At 35.2% G+C, this 21,670-nt stretch overlaps 1 protein-coding gene across 3 annotated transcripts in view; it reads left to right on the forward strand.

The window, feature by feature from the left end:
* Positions 1 to 19,087, forward strand: part of CEP85L (centrosomal protein 85 like) — a 198,408-nt gene extending 179,321 nt beyond the window's left edge. For all 3 annotated transcript variants that reach the window (XM_072765356.1, XM_072765367.1, XM_072765351.1), the window contains 3 exons: positions 7,741 to 7,848; positions 9,181 to 9,412; positions 14,258 to 19,087. In XM_072765356.1, coding sequence (XP_072621457.1) covers positions 7,741 to 7,848; positions 9,181 to 9,412; positions 14,258 to 14,421 — 504 coding nt within the window. In that variant the 3' untranslated portion in view covers positions 14,422 to 19,087. The remainder of the gene's footprint in view (positions 1 to 7,740; positions 7,849 to 9,180; positions 9,413 to 14,257) is intronic.
* The last annotated feature ends 2,583 nt before the right edge of the window (positions 19,088 to 21,670 follow it).

The following is a 21,670-nucleotide window of genomic DNA, read 5'->3' on the forward strand; positions in this document are numbered from 1 at the left end:
TTTTGAGAGTACCATAAGGCTTGAACTTCACAGTCTATTGCAAATGAATTCAGTTCCTTTAGAGAGACCTCTAAAGCTCTCTGTTCTGTGACTTGCTTCTCCTGGGGCAAAATCTTTGAGCCAGGTCAGTGCAGGTAGGAACAGTCTCAGACTCCTGAGTGACTCTCTAGAAAGTAAACATTCAGTGGAAGGAGAGTGGCCAGTGGCTCTAGATCTTGGCTTGCTTCTCCCCATGTGAAACCCCTGCCACAGAAGCCAAGGCAAGGGCTGCCCGGTCCCCAGTAGTCTCTGTCGTGCTGTACCCAAGGTAAAGCCTCCATCCCATGAAGGGGCCTAGGTAGAAGGGGGCTCCATCTTTTGGCTGTCCTTGCCTGAAACATAGACTCAGGTGCAGGGTAGCTGAGGGCAGGATGAGAAATGCCGGTGTCCTGCCCTTCCTGGGAAGATAGCTTTACAACTGGGAGCTGGGGGGAGAGGGAGCCCTGTGTTATTGGTTGTCCCAGTGTGAAGTGGAATCTTCATCTTACTGAGCTATGAGAGTGTAAAGATGGAGTGGGTTTTGTTTCAAATACTTTGCTGTTCTTACTTTTAGTAGATTTTCTTGAATAGATGTTTATTCATTTTCTATTTATTCTTTGAACCATTTATGGAAACTTTAAATGTGCTTTTCTAGAATTTTCACTAAGGAGTGGGTCTGAGAGGCTCCTCATGCTGTCTTGCTGGAGACAGAATTCTTAGGCAGATTTGTTTTTAAAATTATATCAGGTAGTAAGGTGATAGTTAACGTAAAGGAATTTATGCTGTACAGTGTTTCAGATTATTACAAACAGAAACATAAAAAATAGCAATTTTTATGGTGTTTACATATTCCTTATTTTTTAATCTTAGTTTTTACAAATATTTTGAAATTCTTTTTATTAATATGCAGAAATGAGGAAAAGGGATTTAATATTTCTCCACACTTTGGCTAAAGTGAGAAATGGATCTCCTGTTAAGTGCAGAGGTATTCCTGATGATGCTGTTGATGATGATACTACATGTTACAGGAGCTGTGCTTTCTGATTATATTATTTCTAAATCTCAATAGTAAGCTTACAAGGTAGGATAGTGTCTTTTTATATACGAAGTAGCCAAGAGTTAAAAAGAGGTGCCTAAGGTCTCAGCTCAGATTCTAATTCATGTCTGACCTCAGAGTTTGTGCCCTTGGCATTGCTTCTAGCTGCTTCAAAGTGAAAAATCCCAAGAGAGGCAAAAATGCATCAGAGGAGTGGTAGTCTGATTTCTTCCTTGTATAAGCCTTAGGGGAAAGATTTGTTTTTAAGTGTCTTCTCCTAGGGTGAAAGGTACTTAAACTGAAGCATGTCAGAAAACTAGTCTTATGGAAAGCACTTTGTATTCTGTTGCCTAGAAGTAGAATTTGGAAATATTGTCTCCAAAGTGAAATTTTTTAGTACATTACACTCTACAGAATGGTAGTATTATTAGCTCCTTGAGATTAAATAAAATGCCTGGTTTTGTTTTCTGATACATTTAAGAGTTTTGTACTGCACTAGGCTCCAGTCCAGCACTTAGCACAGTGCTTTGTGTATAAAAGATGCCCAGTAACTATTTTTGAATGAATGAACTTAATCTTTTACTTAAAAACTAAATTAGGTTTTAGTTACTTTTTCATTCAGTAACCATTAACTGAGTTTCTACCATGGGCCAGGAACTGTTTGGGGGGATAACTAGTGAACAAAACAGACCCAAAAACCTTTGCCCACAATGCTGAATTTGGAATGGGCTCTTACTATATTTCCAGTTTTTTTTTTTTTTTTGAAGGTTTTATTTATTTATTCATGAGAGACACAGAAAAAGAGAGACATAGGCAGAGGGAGAAGCAGGCTCCCTGCAGGGAGCCCAATGTGGAACTCTATCTCCATACCCTTGGATCACGCCCTGAGCCTAAGGCAGACGCTCAACTGCTGAGCCATCCAGATGTCCCTTTTCCTAGCTTTATTGAAGTACAGTTGACAAAATTGTAAGATATTTAATATTTTGTACCAGGTAAAAGTCATTTAGGCTTTTTTTAGCCTAAGCAAAAATAGTAGGATCTACTGTGTTACAAGAATGCAGAGATACTGTAGAACTAATGAGTGGGTATAAAACCTGGCTTCAAGAAGGAAGAAGCTTAAAAAAAAAAGAAAGAAGAGGCTTTGTTGTTTCTCTCATTGCAGTGTTTCATTCTGTTCTCTGCAGACCGACTTCCTTTAATCTTTATTTCACATGGCAGAGTATAGCTGCCCCATAGCCCCTAAGCTCTGTAGTTCATTTCCAGGCAGGCATGCAGAAACTCAGACTTTGGGTCCCAGTTCCTCAGGTTTGGTCAAGGGTTCACTGAGCCCAGTCCAGTGAGCTGTGCCCCAAGAGGTGCAGAATTCTTGCAGGTATGACTACTTATGACTCATGGGATTTGTGAATAGGCGGACACTGCAAATGTCTGCATTGCACACTGCATAATTTTCACAATACTTTACAAAGTTGGAAATTCTTTGTGATGAATTTGGAACCCCAAAAGGTTGAATAACATACCCATGGTTACACAGCATGTAAGATGCAGACACAGAACCTTGTTTTATCTAATTACAAAATCTTACGCTATTACCATTAACTCTATATATTTGTTTTTACCTGTTAACTTATTTTTTATTGAGATATAATTGATGAAATGGGGTTCCAGTGTACGACCTAATGATTTGATATTTTATGTACTGTGAAATGGTCACAATAAGTCTAGTTTATATCCATCACCATACAGTTACAGCTTTTTTTCTTGTGAACTTTTAAGATCTACTCTTTTAGGAATTTTCAGATACGCGATACAGTATGAACTCTAGACACCAAGCTGGATAGTACATCCCCAGGGCTTATTTTATAACTGGAAGTTTATACCTTTTGACCCCCTTCACTCATCCATCCCTCCACCACCCACCCACCTCCAGCAACCACTAATATATTCTCTGTTGTCTCTGAGGGGTTTTTGGTTTTGTGTTTGTTTTTTTATTTCGCAGGTAAGTGAGATCACATGGTATTTGCCTTTCTCTGTCTCACTTAGCATAATGCCCTCAGGGTCCATCCACAGTGTTGCACATTGTAAGATTTCTTCCTTTTGTATTGCTTTGTATTATTCCATTGAGTCTCATTGAGTTAATTGTATTTGAAACTCTTGGTATCCCAGATCTTCACATCTGCTTCCTTCCCCACATTAGGGAAAATTTCAGCCATTGTTTCTTCAGATAAGTTTTCTGCCCCTTTCTTGCTCTTCTCCTTCTGGGACCCCTATAATGCAAATGTTGATTTGCTCTTGGTATTGTCCTTTAGTCCTTTTAGCCATCTTCATTCTTTTACTTTTTGCTGCTCTGATTGAATGAAATCTGCCCGGTCTTTGAGTTCACTGATCCTTTCTTCTGCTTCACCTCGTCTGCTATAGAACCCATCTATTATATTTTTCAGTTCATTTATTATATACTCTGCAGCTCTGTGATTTCTCCTTGGCACTTTCTTATATTTTCTATTTGTTGAAATTCTCACTTTGTTCATACATTGTTTTGCTGACCTTGGTGAGCATCATTATAACTGATATTTTGAACTCACTTGTCTCTTTCATTAAGGTCTTTTTTTTTGGAGACTATTTTCTTTTAGAACATATTCCTCTATTTCTTAACTTTTGTTCACTCTCTGTGTTTGTTTCTATGCATTAGATAACACCCCCCCTCCCAGTCTTAAAGGTGTGGCCTCATGTAAGAGATGAACTTTAACTACTTTTTAAAAATTAGTTACCTGGAAATTTTAAAAAATTTCACTAAATTTCATTCAAAGAATCTCTTCCCCCCTCCACCACAAAATAATGTATTCCCCCATTGTTAATGCTTTCTAGATGCCACTATTACCTTACCTGTTAAGAATGCAAGTTCTTTATTGCAATTTCTAATGCTAGTACCACTCGTATCTTACCTTTTATTATAGTTACACATACTGTTTCAAGAATAGTGTATTTATATTAATAGAATCATAAAAGTATGAAACCTTTATCTGTTCTCAGTAATAAATTCAAAGTGATTGACTTACCTTATTTCTAGATCATTGAAGTATGTACAATAAAATTTTAACCAAAAAAAAATCAACTTTCTTTTTAAAATTTTTTTCTTATTGTTCCCTTGTTTGATTTATTTAAGTAGACACAATAAATTTAACACCTGTTGCACAAATCCTATTATAATAAAGATACAGGCAGGTTAGTAGTCATGAATATAAATGTTAGACAAAATACCTTATTAGAAATTCTTCTGTCTTATAATTTAGAGGATAAGTTTAAGTTCATTTGTGATATTTAAGTTTAAGACATGTAAAATGTTTTCAAAAAAATCATATGTCAAAAAAGGGGGGTTGTTTTTTCCTTAGAATTCTCTACCAATTTGTCTTAGTGATCTTACGCAGTCTTCTGGTTTTACATATAATGTATGTGCTCACTACTCCCTATTCTTCCAGCTCATAATTCTCCCCTGACCTTACAACTTGTATATCCAGCTGCCTACTCAACAACACCACTTGACATAATATGTCCAAATTTAATTTCTTACCCTCTCCAAATAGAAAATAGTAAAATCTGCTCTATCCTCCCGTTTTCCTTCTTTATTAATGACAACTCTCTCCTTCCATTTGCTCAGTCCAGAAGTGTTAGGCTAATCCTTGACTCCTCTTCTACCTCACATTTCTGAACAAATCTTATTACCTTCAAAATGTATTTGGCATCTGACTTCTCCTGACTTCTGTTGTGTTTCTACCCTGGTCCATCCCATCTTCATTGTTTCTATGGATGATTTCTGCTTGCTGCCACCCTTACTTGCCTGTGGTCTGTTCTCATCAGCCTGAGGGACCTAGCAGACAAAACCAGATCATGTCTCTTCTCAGAACCTTTCACTGCTTCCTCGTTTTTTCTAAAGTCAAAATCAAAAGTTTTTACACTGGCTCATGAGGCCTTCCACAATCTGTTCTCTATACCGCCCGCCTTCTCTGACTTCATCTTTTACTATTTTCTGCCACCCTGGCTCTCTTGCTTTTTCTCAAACACAGAAGACACCATCTGCCTCAGAACCTTTGCATTGACTGAAACACTTTGTAGATATCTTATAAGATAGAATCTTTCACCTCCTTCAAGCCATTGCTCAAATGTCACCTCTTTCCATGAGCCTATACTCTACCCTATTTGAGATCTCAGCCTCCTCTCCCTTACAATGCTCTACTTGTTCTCCAAAGAGCTAGTCACATTCTAATATACAACACTGTGTAAATTACATATCTGTTATATTTCTTTGATCTTTTACCTCCCAATAAAGGTTATGAAAGGGCCCGCAGTTTTGACTTTTCTTCACTGATGCATCTTCCAGTGCACAGACTGTGCTTGGCTCTAATTTTTGCTTGATGAATAATTACATAAAAGGATATTTTTATGAAAATCTTGGATGGCGTGTGTATGCATGAGCACATGCATGTGCACGTATGGGGAGTTGTGTGTGTTTATATAGTAAAATAAGTTAATGTAAGTTTTTAATCAATATTTTCTCTTAAATTGGGTTTGTGAAGTATATAATTGTTGGCTAAGGCACATCTGTCTTTCATGTGAGCTACTTTCTATATAGGGCAAAAGAGCAATTTCTAGATACTTAGATCAAAGCATCAAATGTTTTTAAAACCATTTTTTAACTTCAAGAATGATTGTGATGAATCTCTAGGTTAGTGGAATTTTTAAAAAACATGATTATTAACTGGAAATTTAAAAGCTATTGTGGACATTTGAAAATTAAATTTTTAATTTTAGTAATCCCATTCTAACCTTAGAAATTTTTCTTTCTCTTTTTTCCTTAAATTTTACACATATGCTTTTTCATACAATTTAGAATAAAATAATCTTTTAGGTGGAATGTTGTATCAGACACCTATGGTACTCATACTTTCATATTATTCTAGAAATTGTATAGCATGTGGTACTTTTAGGATAAACTTACCCATGAACTCCTTCACCTATTTAAAGGACTATTTCATAAGTACTCTTGTACCCACCCAACATAACATCTTAAGCTCGATATATTTCCCAAATGCCAAATTAAATTTTTTTCTTATGACAAACAGCACTACTGCCAAACATGTCTGATTTATTCTGATGGAGAAAATTGCCTGTTTCTTCACTGATTTAAATTTAGTCTTATATGTGAACATTTGCTAGCTAATTATTAGTCACACTCAGTATGACTCTGGTTTGGTAAAAATATAGAACAGTAGAATTTTCTAAAGAATTATATTACAGCATTGTGAAATACTTCTCTTGGGGTTAGTTTTCATTGTTAAAATGTTAGATTTAGAGTAGTTTATCTGTGATTCCTTTCTTCTATAGTTCTAATAAACAGTCACAAATCTTAAGAGAATTAAGGATGAATTTTGGATTCCAGTCAAATAATCATGTTATGCTAGTACACATAGATCTTCAACTAGATAAATAAACCCCCTATATCCTTTAGTCAAATAGGTTTTGATTCATTCACATTCAGTTAAAAAAGAATTTCAGAATCCAGAAATATACTCAGAAAGCCCGTGTGACTTTGTGCTATGAGATTACACTTTATGGAATATAAAGTATTCCCTGGAAGGAAATATACTTGTAGAGCTTAATTCATTTATATCCAACTTGTGAGTTATTAAATGTAAAGTTGTTTTTTTTTTTATAGAGTTTAGCAAACAAATCCAGGAGCTACAAGACTGAGTATCTGTTACTGAGAAAACTGCTTTTTTATTTACAGCCTTATCTCAACCCATGGTGTCAGCTGTCTTCTCTTATTCAAGCAAGAGATAATGTGAGGGGGAGAAAAACCTTCCTAGTGGATTGTGTGCTATTTAGATAGCATTCTGAAGTACTTTCAGAATTGAGACTAAATAAATATAGTCCTGAGGGAGAAATAAATGTCTTGTCATATGTTTATTGATCTTGTGGTTTCACAAAAGGAAAAAAATGTTGATTGAAATATCTAGAAATCACTGATAACTACAGTTTATGACCAGTTTTTCTTTGGATCTAGCTGAAAACCAGACTTTTGAGCTGAAATGACCCAAGTACTCTTAAAATATCCTATTTTAAGTGCTTTGGTGCACTTAGGATTTTCTTACAATAATATCTTGTTCTGTATAATTTGTAATTTTATAACAGTTAAGAAATTCATTTATTAAAGTCTCATAATAAATCTTTGGCCTGAATTCAACATAACTACTGCTTGGAATACCATACACTGAGAAAAGTATGTTTAACTGTGTTTCAAATAAAAGAAAATGGGGATGGTCTTATGGTCTTACTATGTTGTGTCTTATTAACCATAAAGAAAAAAAGGAGAGGTATAGATTTGCTAATATACTCAAATGCATAAGCAAAAAATTAGTAACTATTTGTTACATAAATTTAAAAGGCAACTGCTTCTATTTAACATGTTTTACCCAGATTAGAAACTTTCATGGGAAAGGTGATTTTTGTTTTTCCCTTTCCTGACATCCACTCTAGAACAAGATGAGTTGATTTAAAGGTGAAGGCTTCATCTTCCAAAGGGCAGGAAGGACAGATCTAAAGTATACAGAGCCCATCTTCCTGGTTACCTACCTAACTGCATTTTGCTTTTAGCATTAACAACATGCATTGTTTTCCAATTCTATTTATTCTAGTCTATGCAAGGGAAACTTTCTAAAGAAAAATCAACTACTCAAAAGATGATGGAAGAGCTGGAAAAGAAAGAAAGAAACCTACAGAGATTAACAAAAACATTGCTTGATGTGAGTAGAAAAAATTCAAATTGCTTTCAAAGAATGATTTAGTACTTATTTAATTTAAAGTAGATCCTTATTTTGTATATATTCATAGAACATTTTTTAGTTGAAGACTTGATTTTGATGTGCCAATTAATTAAATCCATTAGATTTCTTACAAAAGTATAATCAAAAGGCAAACTTTTATTTTTCTTATGTCTCAATATCATTTCACAGACTGAACTGCAACACAGTCAAATATTATATAGAGATTTGGTCCCAAAGTAATTCAATAAAACAAATTGAATATAAATAAAATTACCTTTGAAAATCTTAAGGAAGGTGCAATGTTGATGCTTCACCATTGGAACAGATCACACTTGTTTTATCACTTAATTACAAGATGGCATATTTGGCTTGCATCTAAGAACATGTTATACAAAAGATACTTGTTAGTTTGTTTTTTTTTTTTTTTGAACTCTCATCATGACATTTTGTCTCTAAATACTCGAGAATGCATTTCTAAAAATTAGGGACATTTCCCATATAACCATACCACCATTGTCAAACCCAGTAAGAATAATATTCCTCAGTACTCTTTCCCAGATGCTTTTATAATGACAGTTGAAACCAGCATTTAATCAAAGACCATGAGTTGCATTTCATTTTGTCTTATAAAGTTTCTCCCTTTCTCTATGTTAGTGACTTGTTGACAAACCTGGCCCTGTTGTCTCACAGACTTATAGATTGTCAGGCCTTCTAGATTTGTCTGATTGCTTTCTCATGGTGTCATTTATCTTGTACTCTACCCCCTCTATTTCTTATAACCTAACAATTTTCAGAAAGAGAAGTAGATGGTGACAGTTTGGGGGATGAGGTGAAAGTAGCTTTTTATGAGTGTAAGAAACTTGGAGTTCATATTGATACTTCCAATTCAAATTTCACAATTCAGAACTGTTAGGATTTTGTTTTCTTTCTTTGATTTTATACTTTTCTTTTTCACTTATGCTGAAAATTTTGATTCCTATCAACATTAACATATATACCCTTTCCTCAATATGCAACAGATACTTTCACAATAACTAAATCACTGTTGCTACTGACAGTAAGTAATGATGGATTTGTTGGCTCTTTCGCATTTACCATAGGGCATGAGATGACACAGAGGAATCGTTGAATCATTTCCACTATTTTAAAGTATGCTTTTTTCCCTACCGTGGGTATGCAGTTAAATTTGGTTAATGTGTATGTAATATGACTCCGCTATTTTGTTTTTAAATGGGAGAAAATATTAACTTGCATGGCTTTTGAGTACCTTTTCTCTAACAACCTGATTTTTGTTTTCTTCATTCATTGCAGAACCAAAGGCAAACAGAAGAGACCTGCTCTTTCTTGGATCAGGGCCAAGAAGCAGACCAATCCAGACAGCAGACAGTACTTACCAAATGGCCACTGTCTGATTTGAGTGTGATTGATCAACTGTTCAAGGAAATGTCCTATTGTTTGTTTGACTTGAAGGCATTGTGTAGTATTCTCAATCAGCGTGCTCAGGGCAAAGAGCCTAATCTTTCATTATTACTGGGAATCAGATGTAAGTAGCTGGTGCTTTGTCCTTACTGTATTTGCTTAGCAATTAGAAACCTGTCTCCATGAATCAGGAACCTCTTACTACCTTTTCCCTATTTGTTTTTATCTCTTTTCTTTCCTACTTAGATTTATAAATTTCTGAATAAATCTGTAGGTATGTAAATACTTATTACTACTTCATTGCTAGAACTTACCTCACTATACTTCGAGAAGTAAACAGGGTCATATTTGATACAGACTGCCTCTTGGCCGAATGCCTACAGATCTACCTGCATCGATGAGCTGTGCTGAATCTATTAATAATATGTGACTGGAGTGGTAGTTAGATATGATTTCCTGATTACTCTTTTAAAAAGAATGATTCTATCGGCTTTCATGTGGTAATTGTGTAAGTTAATGATCCAGCCATCTGTTTCCTGGTAAAATAGTTGAAAGAAAATACTCATTTGCTTTCCTATGCAGTGTATGTTTTGTGGCAGTTGTTTAATATAAGTATCAGTATGTCACAAGAGCTAGTTTCTGTGGCCTATAGATCTCTTGCTCTTGTCATGCTTATACATTCTGCCCTTGTCCTTTTCAATATAACACCCTCATTGTTCCTCAATTCCATGTTCCTCCACATATAGCTGTAAGAGCTGCCACAGGAATACCCTAATGTCCCCTTTGTGCTGCTTTTGCAGAAACACGCATCTCTGTATGTGGTTTTTTTTGTTTTGTTTTGTTTTTTAAATTCATGAGAGACAGAGAGAGAGGCAGAGACATACGCAGAGGGAGGAGAAGTAGGCTCCATGCAGGGAGCCCGATGTGGGACTCAATCCAGGACTCCAGGATCATGCCCTGGCCTGAAGGCAGGCGCTCAACCACTGAGCCCCCAGGAGTCCCTCTGTATGTGGTTCTAAATTACTATAATATTGACATGTTGGTCTCTTTAATACAGAAGAATTAGACATAAGTAAGGAGTTATGGAGTAAGACCAAAAGGCTTATGTATCTACCATGTTGTGTTGAGTAATTGCCTAATAATATGGTTAATATATGACTTGAGTGGAGACTAGTTTTATTTACAAGTTCATCAAAAAGACTGTACCCTCATGATAGTTATTTTGGCAAACCAGATAATACTTTCGATGAAAGTATATCCCTTATTACATGAAACATGTAACTGTGCTCAGAGATGTCAGCAGAATTTTCCCTTCCACTTCATAGGTGTGTATACACATATGTGTGGTGGATATGTTAAAAACACTTTAAAGTATATTGACTTAATGAGTAATTATTAAATAAATGCTTTATATAGTCTAGGTACTAAGGTATACTATAGTACCAATAATGCAATTGAACACAGCCCGTGGCCCACACATAAACTACATTACTAGAGCATTGTGATAAGTATTGTAACTGAGATGTGGAAGAGGAACTGGGAGCCCCAGGGAAAACTAAATAAATGGGAAGGGCTGTGAAAGCTACATGGAGTATCTGGTGGTTGGCTTGAATCTTAGAGGTGGAGAGGTTTGGCAGGTCATGGGGCAGTTTAGTTAATAGTGATCTGGAGCAGAAAGCAAAAGCTCACACACAAAAGACTCATTCTTTTCACCATTTTAGAGGTGGTCACCCCTTCAGTTATTTTGTAAGCTTCTACATTTGTATTCTCCTGTATAGTACTTGTCACCTTTTCCAGTAATTAAATTAAGACAGCTATCCAAATGTGAATAAAAAGTTGATTCAAAAATTTTATCACATTTGCCTTCTAGTGTACACCTCTTCCAGTCTGTAAAGTTTAACCCCATAATCCTTACCTTCTATTTTGGTAAAATTTGTGAAAATTTGACCAGCTAGCTAATTGGTCAGAAACCAGTGGATTATTTTGAATGCGTATCTCCTCACTCATCCATTGTCCATTGATGCTGTTCACCTCACCGTTCTTTTTTAAAATGCTCTGCTCCCACGGTTTCCATGGCTTTGTTCTCTAGGCTCTGATTCTGCCTTTATGACTGCTTAGTCTCAGTCTTCTGTGGAATTCTCTGCCATTTAAATATTGGTGTGTCCCAGAAATCTTTTGTTGTTGTTTTTTTGTTTCTTTTCTAAAACTGGATTATTTGGAGGGGTATAATTGGTATCGAGTTGTGGAAGTTCTTCATATATTTTGGATATTAACCCCTTATCCAGTATATCATTTGCGAATATCTTCTTCCATCCTGTAGATTATCTTTTTGTTTTATTGATGGCTTTTGTTTTGCTGTGCAAAAGCTTTTTCATTTTGGTATAATCCCAATAGTTTGATTTTGCTTTTGTTTCCTTTGCCTGAGAAGACACTTAAAGAAAAATGTTTCTATGGCCGATGTCAAAGAAATTACTGGCTATGTTTTCTTCCAGGAGTTTTATGGTTTCAGGTCTCACATGTAGGTCTTTAACCCATTTTGAGTTTACTTTTGTGTATGGTCTAAGAAAGCAGTCCAGTTTTATGCTTCTGCATGTAGCTGTCCAATTTTCCCAACTCCATTTATTGAAGTGATTGTCTTCTCCTCATTGTATATTTTTGCTCCCATTGTCAAAGATTAATTAACCATATAAGCATAAATTTTTTTCTGGGCTCTTTGTTCTATTGATCTGTGGTTCTGTTTTGGTGCCAGTACCATACTGTTTTGATTACTACAGCTTTGTAATATATCTTGAAATCTGGGATTGTGATACTTCCACCTTTGTTGTTCTTCCTCAAGATTGTTTTTGGCTATTTGGGGTCTTTCGTGGTTCCATACAATTTTAGGATTGTTTTATGACATTTGTGGAAAATGTTGGTATTTAGACAGGGATTACATTAAATCTGTAGATTGCTTTGGGTAGTTTGGACATTTTAACGATATTAGCTCTTCCAGTCCATGAGCTTGATGTATTTTTCCATTTGTTGGTGTCATCTTCAGTTTCTTTCATCTGTGTTTTATAGTTTAGGGTGTACAGGTCTTTGACCTCCTTGGTTAAATATATTCCTAGGTATTGTGTTCTTGTGGTGCCATTGTAAATGGGATTGTTCATTTCTCTTTCTGCTCGTTCACTATTAGTGTATGGAAATGCAATAGATTTCTTTATATATCTATAATTTTGTATCCTATGACTTTACAGAATTCATTTATCAGTTCTTTGGTAGTCTTTAGGGTTTTCTGCAAATAGTGTCATCTACAGATAGTGAAGGTTTTACTTATTCCTCAACAATTTGGATGCTTTTGTTTCTCTTTTTATATATTTCTCTCAGTAATCTTACCCATGTCCTTTTGTTTTCTGTTAGTGCTGTAGCTTTGACCTATGCATCTTTTACCATGCCTAGAATGTCCTTCCTGGACTCTTGATTATACTTACCTCATATAAGAACCAGCTATTCCATAGGCATCATAGACTCACTATATCCAAAAGAGAACCTACCTTTCTTCTCTCCCTAAACCTGTTCCTCCTCTCAGTGAGTAGCACCACCATCTACCTTGAACACCCCAATCCAGGCTTTTATCTTCCACCCTATTTTTTCTTTTATCTGGGTATGCCTCATGCCTAGTCCCTAACCCCTATTCAACTTATTTCTACCAGTTACTTCTTAAGAAGCATTCTTTCCATTACATCTACATTGCACTGTTGCCTTAAATCAAGCTTTCAGAGTCCTTCATTTGGACTGGTCTCTTTGTCAACTATCTTGCCATCTTGCCTACTTTCCCCCCTAATTCATTTTTCACATTGCTACAGAGTAATATAACCTAATGGTGATTCTGATTTCCTAATACTTACAGCCCCCTACAATAGAGATGGGTAGTTCCCACCTGCCTCTTTAGCCTTATTTCTTGGCACTTTCCTTTTATAATTCTTGTTCCGCCATTTTAGAGCTGATTACTGATTTTTCTTGACATTTCTCAGATTCTTTGGTTTCTGCTTTTGTACCTTTGTTCATTCTGCTTCCTTGGCCTATCCAGTTGAAGCTGAGCCCTCTCCACTGAGACTGGTTGTTCTCTTCCTTGTGCCACTATAGCCTGTGTGTGGGGGTAGGACACCTACAATACTTGATTGTGCTTACTGTTTATGAAAGTATATGTAAATGATTAAGAATAAGCCACCGACCTCATTTTTTTATGGCCTTAGCATCTAGCAGAGTGCCTGGATCATGGCAGGTGTTCATTTAGTGTTTGTTAACAAGTTAATCTGACTCTAAAGTCTTCTGTAAGCTACCAGTGCCAGTGAAAGTATAAAGAAAGATTTATTTTACAATTGCTGGCTCCATCTGCTTTTATGTTGAGACATGCTGACAAAGAAAGGAACTGACATAAATAATTAAAAGCCAGCTGATTCAGGGCCTCACCCTCACTCATTCAGCCATTGGACAACTAGCCATCAGCCTAATTCAATTACATAGGGTTGTAGCATTCCAACTCAGTATATATGTATACATATACACACACACACACACTTATCATATGTTTTGGAAATTTATGTTTTCATGCCAATAAACCCATTTTGCAGTCTATAAAAATTTAAGCTATCACTACTCAATACAGAAATGTTTTCGTATTTTTATGAAGTTGGAATGAAGAGAGCTATTAGAGCATGCTTTTTCCTAACTTTTAGAATGTAGTCATCCTTTAAACATGTTGAACATGTATGTTATTGCTGTATGAATTTAATGCTATTTAATTAGCAAAAATTTAAAAGGACCAAGTAAATAAGATCTATTTAATATTGAATGATACATCATTTAAACCTGAACCTGACTGGTATTCAGCACACCACATTATATTTCTAATGATAATTAAATCAAAAATCTTAAAATGCTTTTGTTAAAAAAAGTCTGAAATATTCTCCATATTTTATTTCCATAGCAATGAACTGTTCAGCTGAAGAGACTGAGAATGATTATAGCCCAGAAACACTCACTAAGAAATTGTCAGATGTATGCCAGTTACGGAGGGACATCGATGAATTAAGGACTACAATATCAGACCGCTATGCTCAGGACATGGGAGACAACTGCATTACCCAGTGATCAACTATTGGTCCCACAGCAATAATGACCCATTTGTTAAATGCTGCTGTGTTATAGTTCTTCATATTTCTTTTTAGGAGCCATAATGGAAAGTTGCAAGTGACATATCACTGACATATAGGATTTTTTTTTTTTTTTCTGTGGATTTGTTTTACTGGAGGAGAGAGGAGATTTGATGAGGTTTCAAAGGGGCTTATTACCTAATCAGGCCAAAAAACCAAATTACTATTTGAAAAATGTGATGAAGTGAGTAAGAAAAAAAAAATCTGTCTTCTCAAACTACTGATTGTAGGACCAAGCTGTGAAGAGTGCCCTTCAGATAAAGGGGTAGAATTTCTTTTTATCTGTAGTGTGTGTGTGTGTGTGTGTGTGTGTGTGTGTGTGTGTGTGTGTGTGTGTTGGTGTGCATGTGTGTTTATTCACAAAATTATAAGGATCTCTAGGGTCAAAAGCAAAGCTTCTAAGAAAGGCACACACTGTTTATTCTTATATTTCTTTTTTTTTTTCATGTAGAAGCTTGTGTTGTACTTTGGGGTTTTCAAGGGCTGGCTGAACAAGAGTTCCAACAGCAGGCAAGTGTTTGAATAGTAGTACAGCTGGCAAGACAATTTGTATTTTGAACAACCACTGCGCTGAGATGATGAGGTTGTGGGTGGGGTTGATTGTAGTACTGTAGATAGGTCAGCTATTTTTCCAGAGTGATTGTGGGTTGCCTTAGAGGTATGGAATTTTGATGTGATTATCTTTTTCATTAGCATTGCAATTTATGTATCACAAGGCAACTTAACATAATTTGAACTAATTTTAACATATCCCTTACTATTTACAATTTTTCACTTACATGTATCAATGTATACAAAGCCATAAAAAATGAATGCTAACCTTCTAAGGCCATTGTTATAAAGAAGGATTAACAAAGTCACTCTGGAACAATAGTTTATTTATCCAATTCTCAAAACGTTTACATTTTAACGATTTTGTATGTTTTAAAGGTAAAAGTACTTTAAGAAAAAGCCAACCTGTATTCTTTATATCTGAATTATCACAAGCATAAAATCAAAACCAGGTGATATTTCAATTACATTTATTAGGTAAAATACATTAAAAACAGGGTTTTTCATATAATACAAAGTCGACCAGGTTAGTTCTTCTTCTGGAGTATAGGATATCATTATGAAATGCAACTGATTTTTAAGTAGACATACAATTATTTAAATTTCTAAATGAGTATTATCCTGTTTTGGTTGGAATTTTGGAAAAACTATATATTTTATTGCCTTCAGAGCATTTATTACATTCTTTTGAATATACTTAGTTATGGCAATCATTGTTCTTTATAAACTGGTTTGTTTTCTTGATGCAACCATATTGGTCAAGACTAAATAAGAGGTAGGAATAAAGGGTGTGAGTTCAGCAGGATGTTGTTGTTTTGGGCCAGAGCAGATCACATGTCCGATTTTTTTTTTTGCCAGGCTTATATACTGGTATAAAGGCTGCTCCTAGAAAAGATTTTTCTTAAATATTTTCAGCATTTAAAACATGTGGAATAAAAACTTCAAGGAAACTACCCAGGAAGACTTTCAGTTCAGAATTTGGCTTATACACAGTGCTCAGTAAGTTATTTTATGGTTATGTTAAAACAGTCAGTTATAATACATTGTAAGGACATCGCACTTTCCTTTCGTTCAGTGCCTGAGTCCTCCCTACTCTTACTTCTTAGGATCTGGGCTCTAAGTAATCAGTGCATTATAGTGATTCTGCATTCCAAGTACTTAACCTAATAAGGAAAAGTCACTGGTAAGAATGTGGCATTCTAATGTGTTCATTTGTTTTTTTAATATTGGTTTGAAGACAATCAGGGAGTGGTAAATTTATACCAAAAATCCATTGCAAAGAATTCTGTCTTGTAAAAATGGGCCTTTACATTAAGTAGATAATAGCACCTGAAAGAGATAAGCCACAGTGCACCACACTACATTTTTCCATTCTCTCTGAATAGAAACCCCAACCCCTATCCCTCAAGCTCCACAGTTTTGGATATAAAGGCACCCTAAGATGATAGTACTAATGCGCATAAATAAGGACTCATTTGGGTCACTAGGTTCTTAACATCTTCTAGGTTTTCAGTATATGTTTTGGGGTTTTATGGTTACTGTTTTAAACAAACTTTTGGCTCTTTGCTTTGACTTACTGTAGATAAATTTTTGTTTTCTGGCTTAGGATAAAATATTTGATTTCTCAAAAAAGTTTTCTAAAACTTACAGGATTTGACTTAATTCACATGTCTTGAGGTAAAAATGTTTTGACTTAGAAAATTGACAAACTACTACTGGTGTATTAAGTTTCAAAAATGTGTGCCTCCCCGTAAATAAAAAAGGAAAATAAAAGGTGATAGTTTTAAGTATAACCCTGAGTTACAAAATAATCTCTTGGAGTCTGGAGTTTGTGAAGAGAACTAGATAATAAGTAGACAGTCTTGGAAGGAATATTTTTGGGGAAATTAAACTAGTAGTATTTTCATTTGTCAGCATTTAATTTTGATTTTATTTTTCAGAAAAACCCCCTCTTCCAAGATAACCTCTTGTGTTAGAATGTAATAATATTGATATCTCTTTGAAAACAAAGATTTTACTTTTAGGTCAAGTAAGATGGGCAAAATAGAAACAGTATATAGTGTCTTATCCTAGTTTGAACTAGGATGTTCTCAGAAGTTAATATTCTGATATATGTTTGAGATGAATATTTACCTAAAATTTGAAGTTAAATCTATTTGATAATTTCCTTAGATGTGAAAACTTTTTAATTATGCTTCTGTGAATTAAATGCTTGTCTCCTTAGAAAGTATTTCATGCAGTATTAACATTTATTTCTGGTCTTCTGGGTTTTGAAGTTGAGCTTATTCTGCCTCAGTCACACTAAAGCAGGGATATAAAGTAACAGTATCTCAATAAAAGACCCAGTTACCTGTGCAGATAAAATATAACTGAATCAGAGGCACAATAGTTGTCTTTTCTTTTGATGTCTGGAAAAGGATGACTTCAGTTAAACTGTTAGTAAATTTTCAGTGGCCTCTAATTTTAAAAACTTAAGTAGCGACTAGGTAAGTCATGCCTGGATTTCTTTTTTAAGGAAGTGTGGCCCCTTTTCATATTTGAAATGGGATTCAGTATTTAATATTAATAATATTATATTTTAGTGAAATTTATTTTGGTCATGACAGTTGACTAAACTGAATTAGACTTCTGTAGCTTATTAGAGACAATCTCAAGGGCTGCAAAGTGTTGCTAAAGTGGATATTGTACATTTCTGACTCACTAATGAGCTTATAAATTCATTTTATCATAGTTCAAGACATTACTAGAAATCTCTTAGAGGATATTTTTAAAGGAACTACTTTATTGAGAAAATATTCTTTCAATATAAGTAATAGTTCATTGAATAACTTAGCAGCCAAGAACTTGGACTGTATTTTTACATAGCATAGTTCAGCTCAGCTACACCTTTAGTTTGATTTATTGGCCTTCTCTTATGTAGATTTCTATCACTGTAGATATGTAATTACAGTAATAAGCAGTTCTGATAACCATGCTCACTCAGACTATCATTTGAAACTGCCAGTAGCTATAGCTCTCAGAGCCACTTAATTCATTTTGTTTCCATTTTTGACAATTTTCAGTGTTCACAAAACAAGAAAAATGATTTCCTATTTGGTATAAAGAGTATAATTTCCAACTTTACCCCAAGATGCCGTGGTGGTATATTGCTGTGTGATAATAATATACATTTAATCATGAAGGGGGAAAGCTTTTGGATATTTAAATTCTTTTCTTATTTAAAAGAAGTACTGAGTATATTAATGTAGTTTGAAATCAATAAGTCATTAACAACACTATTGCAGCTGCATACAGAGAGAACCTTTTGTGCCTTTTTGCCTGCAGTAAGCATTCATTTCTGTTTTACATGAGTTATAAGAATGTTGATGATTATTGCACCTTGTTCTTCTGTAAATAGACTTGATTAAGGATTTTTTCTTAAGCAAGGAGCAGGTTTTCATTACTAGGTTAGATACCTTAGGAAACATGAGAGGAGGGTATCGGATAAATGTCTTTGGAGCCCAGCCTTTTCCCAGTATAGTGAGCAGGAAACTCCTTTGGAATATAGTTATTTGTGTGTATATGTGTGTACATATATGTATAAATATTTAAATACAGAAACAAAATTTGGCATCACATTGGTGTGATGACAAGAAGTAGTAAGGTGCTAGCTAGGTGGTTACATTAAAAGCACAGCAGAGTGTATAATCAGTCTCTATGACTGGTGATTTTTGTAAACTAGGTTCAATTTTTGAACCACCCAGAATACCTCATATGTAAATACAGAGTGGTCATGACTTAATTGAAATACAGTTATTGTAAAAAGAATGTGAAGCCACTGGTTGGCTTATGCCTTCTGATCTATCATTCTTGCCTCTTTTTTTGTAAAGGGGTTATTTTGTTTTTGTTTTTGTTTTTTAATAGGGTTTACAGCTAGAATTTTGAATGCCAAAGTTCTATTTATTAAATTAAAAAAAAGTTTTCAATGTTAATGGCTAAGTATTTTTCCACTGGACTATTGTTTGTGATGTTGAAATTTGTATTTACAGAGAAATAAATTTTTTATAAAAAGATACCTGTCTCTGAGAGTGCCTAATGTTAATATAAGAATGTATTTGAAATTTCAGACTCCACTGAATTCCCAATGATAAGAATATGCTGACCTGGCTTTTAGGTAAAAGCTTACTATGAATACACAAGAGAGCCTTTGACTAGAACATGGATACTTCTGCTTTTAGTCTAAGAATTTCTTCTCAGTTACTGAAGAGCTTTTTCTCAGAGTCTTCCATGAAGAGCACTGGGATTTTCTGATGACAAATGCCATAAATACAAAGCCATCCCTGCATTTATTTTAGCTAATAGTGCGTGTATCCCCTGTGTTTCAGTTTTTAAAATCCCTATTTAGACCAAGAGTTTTCTTTCTACTTTTCCAACAGGCAGCATCGATTTTAGTTTTTCATATTGCTGGACGGTTGAGTTGGCAAGTTAAATCTTTTTTATTTCCTCCCTTTTCATCAGAGGTTGAAATCTTGCTGAAACATAACACAAATATTGTTAAAAGGTTATTGCACAGGGGCCTTGACATCCCAACTTTAATGGTTTACTAGCGTTGGCCCAGAGGTGCCCTGTGGATGGCACCCTTGGTCCTTGTTCTAACTCATAGGGTTAGACTCCTCAATGTCTCTAGGAACATGGTTAATATTTGGATAAGCAGTATGTTTGCAGCCCAACTAACTTGGCATTGCTCTGTCAGTCTTTTGTGAGGCATCTGATTTAGTTAACAGGGGAAGGACCACTTTAGAAATCATGCATCACAAACCATTTAGGTTGTAAGCAAATGTCTTTAAAAAGTGAGTGGATAAAATCCTAGAATATTTTTTAAGGTGATTAGTAAGGAGATCTCTCCTTAGAATGAAAGATAGGATTATTTTTGATTCGGTTAAAATTTTTTGATGGGGGGAGTCAGCAAAGGGCTTTTGTTTGTGTTAAATCTCAGTGATTTTGCCAATAGTGTGAGCTGCTTTTTATGCCAACTTGCCCCAACCAAACAGCCATTCTGTATGGAAACACAGAGGACTCCGTTTAAAAGAGATGTGAGATACATTGTTAGTAATGGCACAAAACGGTGGAGTGTGGATCCAGCAGGGCAAGCACTTAAAAATGACAGCACTCTAGCATCATGTCAGTTAAGACGGTCTCCATGATTTAAAGGAGTTCCAGTTGGATGACTGAAATTATGATAAAAGATTTCTAAAATATTTAAATAATACTGTTTTGACAAAAATTTGATGTGATCACAAAAAGAAAAATCTCTTTAGCCAACCTACTATTACTTAAACACTGTCTTCTTTATCACTGCTGATTCCCTCATAATAGAAGGTTTAAACACACACCTACCTTGTAACCTGGAAGTTCTACTCTGGGTATTTGAGATAAATATAAACATATGCCTAAAAGGGGACTCGTAGATGAGTGTTCATATTTTATTCATAATAACCCCAAAACTGAGAAGAGTCCAGGGGTCTGTTAGTAATCACTGAGTTCTCGGTTCGAAACCGCGTTCTTTTACAATCCCAGGTTCTAACTGCTTGTGGCTTATATTCTGTATACTTTTTGGAAAGCAGAGTAAAATTTAATACACAACAAGGCAGTAGAGAGCTAGATCTGAAAAACAGACCGCCTGTTCACCAGAGGCACTTTTGTTTCTCCTTTCTTCTGGGGAACTGTCCTCTGTCATGCTGCCGCGTGTGTTCCACACATCTCCACAATTCGTGGAAAGTACTTGGTTTCATCCTTCCTGAAACTTTTTTTTTCCATTGTTTGTTGTTTGGGTGCTGGTCTCCCACCAGACTTGAGTTCTTCTAAGGCAGGCACCTTGACTTATTAAACTTTGTGTTTAATGAGCCAATGGGATAAGCCAACAGATGTACAAATACCTGTCATTAGTCCCAGCAATGAAGAACTCCATGTCTAAGGAGAAAACATGGTCTTTAAAGCATAGGTCATTCTAGGTGAGTGCAGAGCTATAAATGGAAGGGGGATAAAGTGATAATAAATCCTATTTAACCAAGTTCCATTATCCTCTGTATCTTGGATCTCTTGTCAATTGCCCCTGTGACTATACCCTTTCGGCCCTTCTCTGGGTTCAGGCCACAGGATTGGACACAGTTATTTTCCGGCCCCAGCACTCCTAGAGCACAGCAATTTCATCAGGCTTTAGATTAGCTGTGTAGGTTTTATAAGGGCAAATCCAAGGTCTGACTTTAAAAAGGAACAAAATATCAACTTAGAAAATAAATGCTATTGCATCTGACTTTAAGTTTGCACAAGAATGCACATATGCACAAGTCTGGAGAATAATAATTTAAACAAATGGTGTATACAGCCAAAATCTCTTCTAAACAAGAAAGCAAGGTAATTTAATTTACATTTTATATTCCTACACTGATCATTTAAGTCATAAAACAAGTGGCTAAACTTGTTTAATCGCCTGCGATGATTAAAAAATAATGCACAGACGTTCTATATATCATCATCATCAACATCATCATCATTGTTCTCACTAACCAACATTTGAACACATGCCAGCCAAGTATAAGGACCTTGCATGAATTATCCATTTCTCTTTATAATATTCTATGAAGTAGGTGTTCTTA

Source organism: Vulpes vulpes, chromosome 1, assembly GCF_048418805.1.
Source record: "Vulpes vulpes isolate BD-2025 chromosome 1, VulVul3, whole genome shotgun sequence".
In the NCBI taxonomy this organism is placed as follows: Eukaryota; Metazoa; Chordata; class Mammalia; order Carnivora; family Canidae; genus Vulpes; species Vulpes vulpes.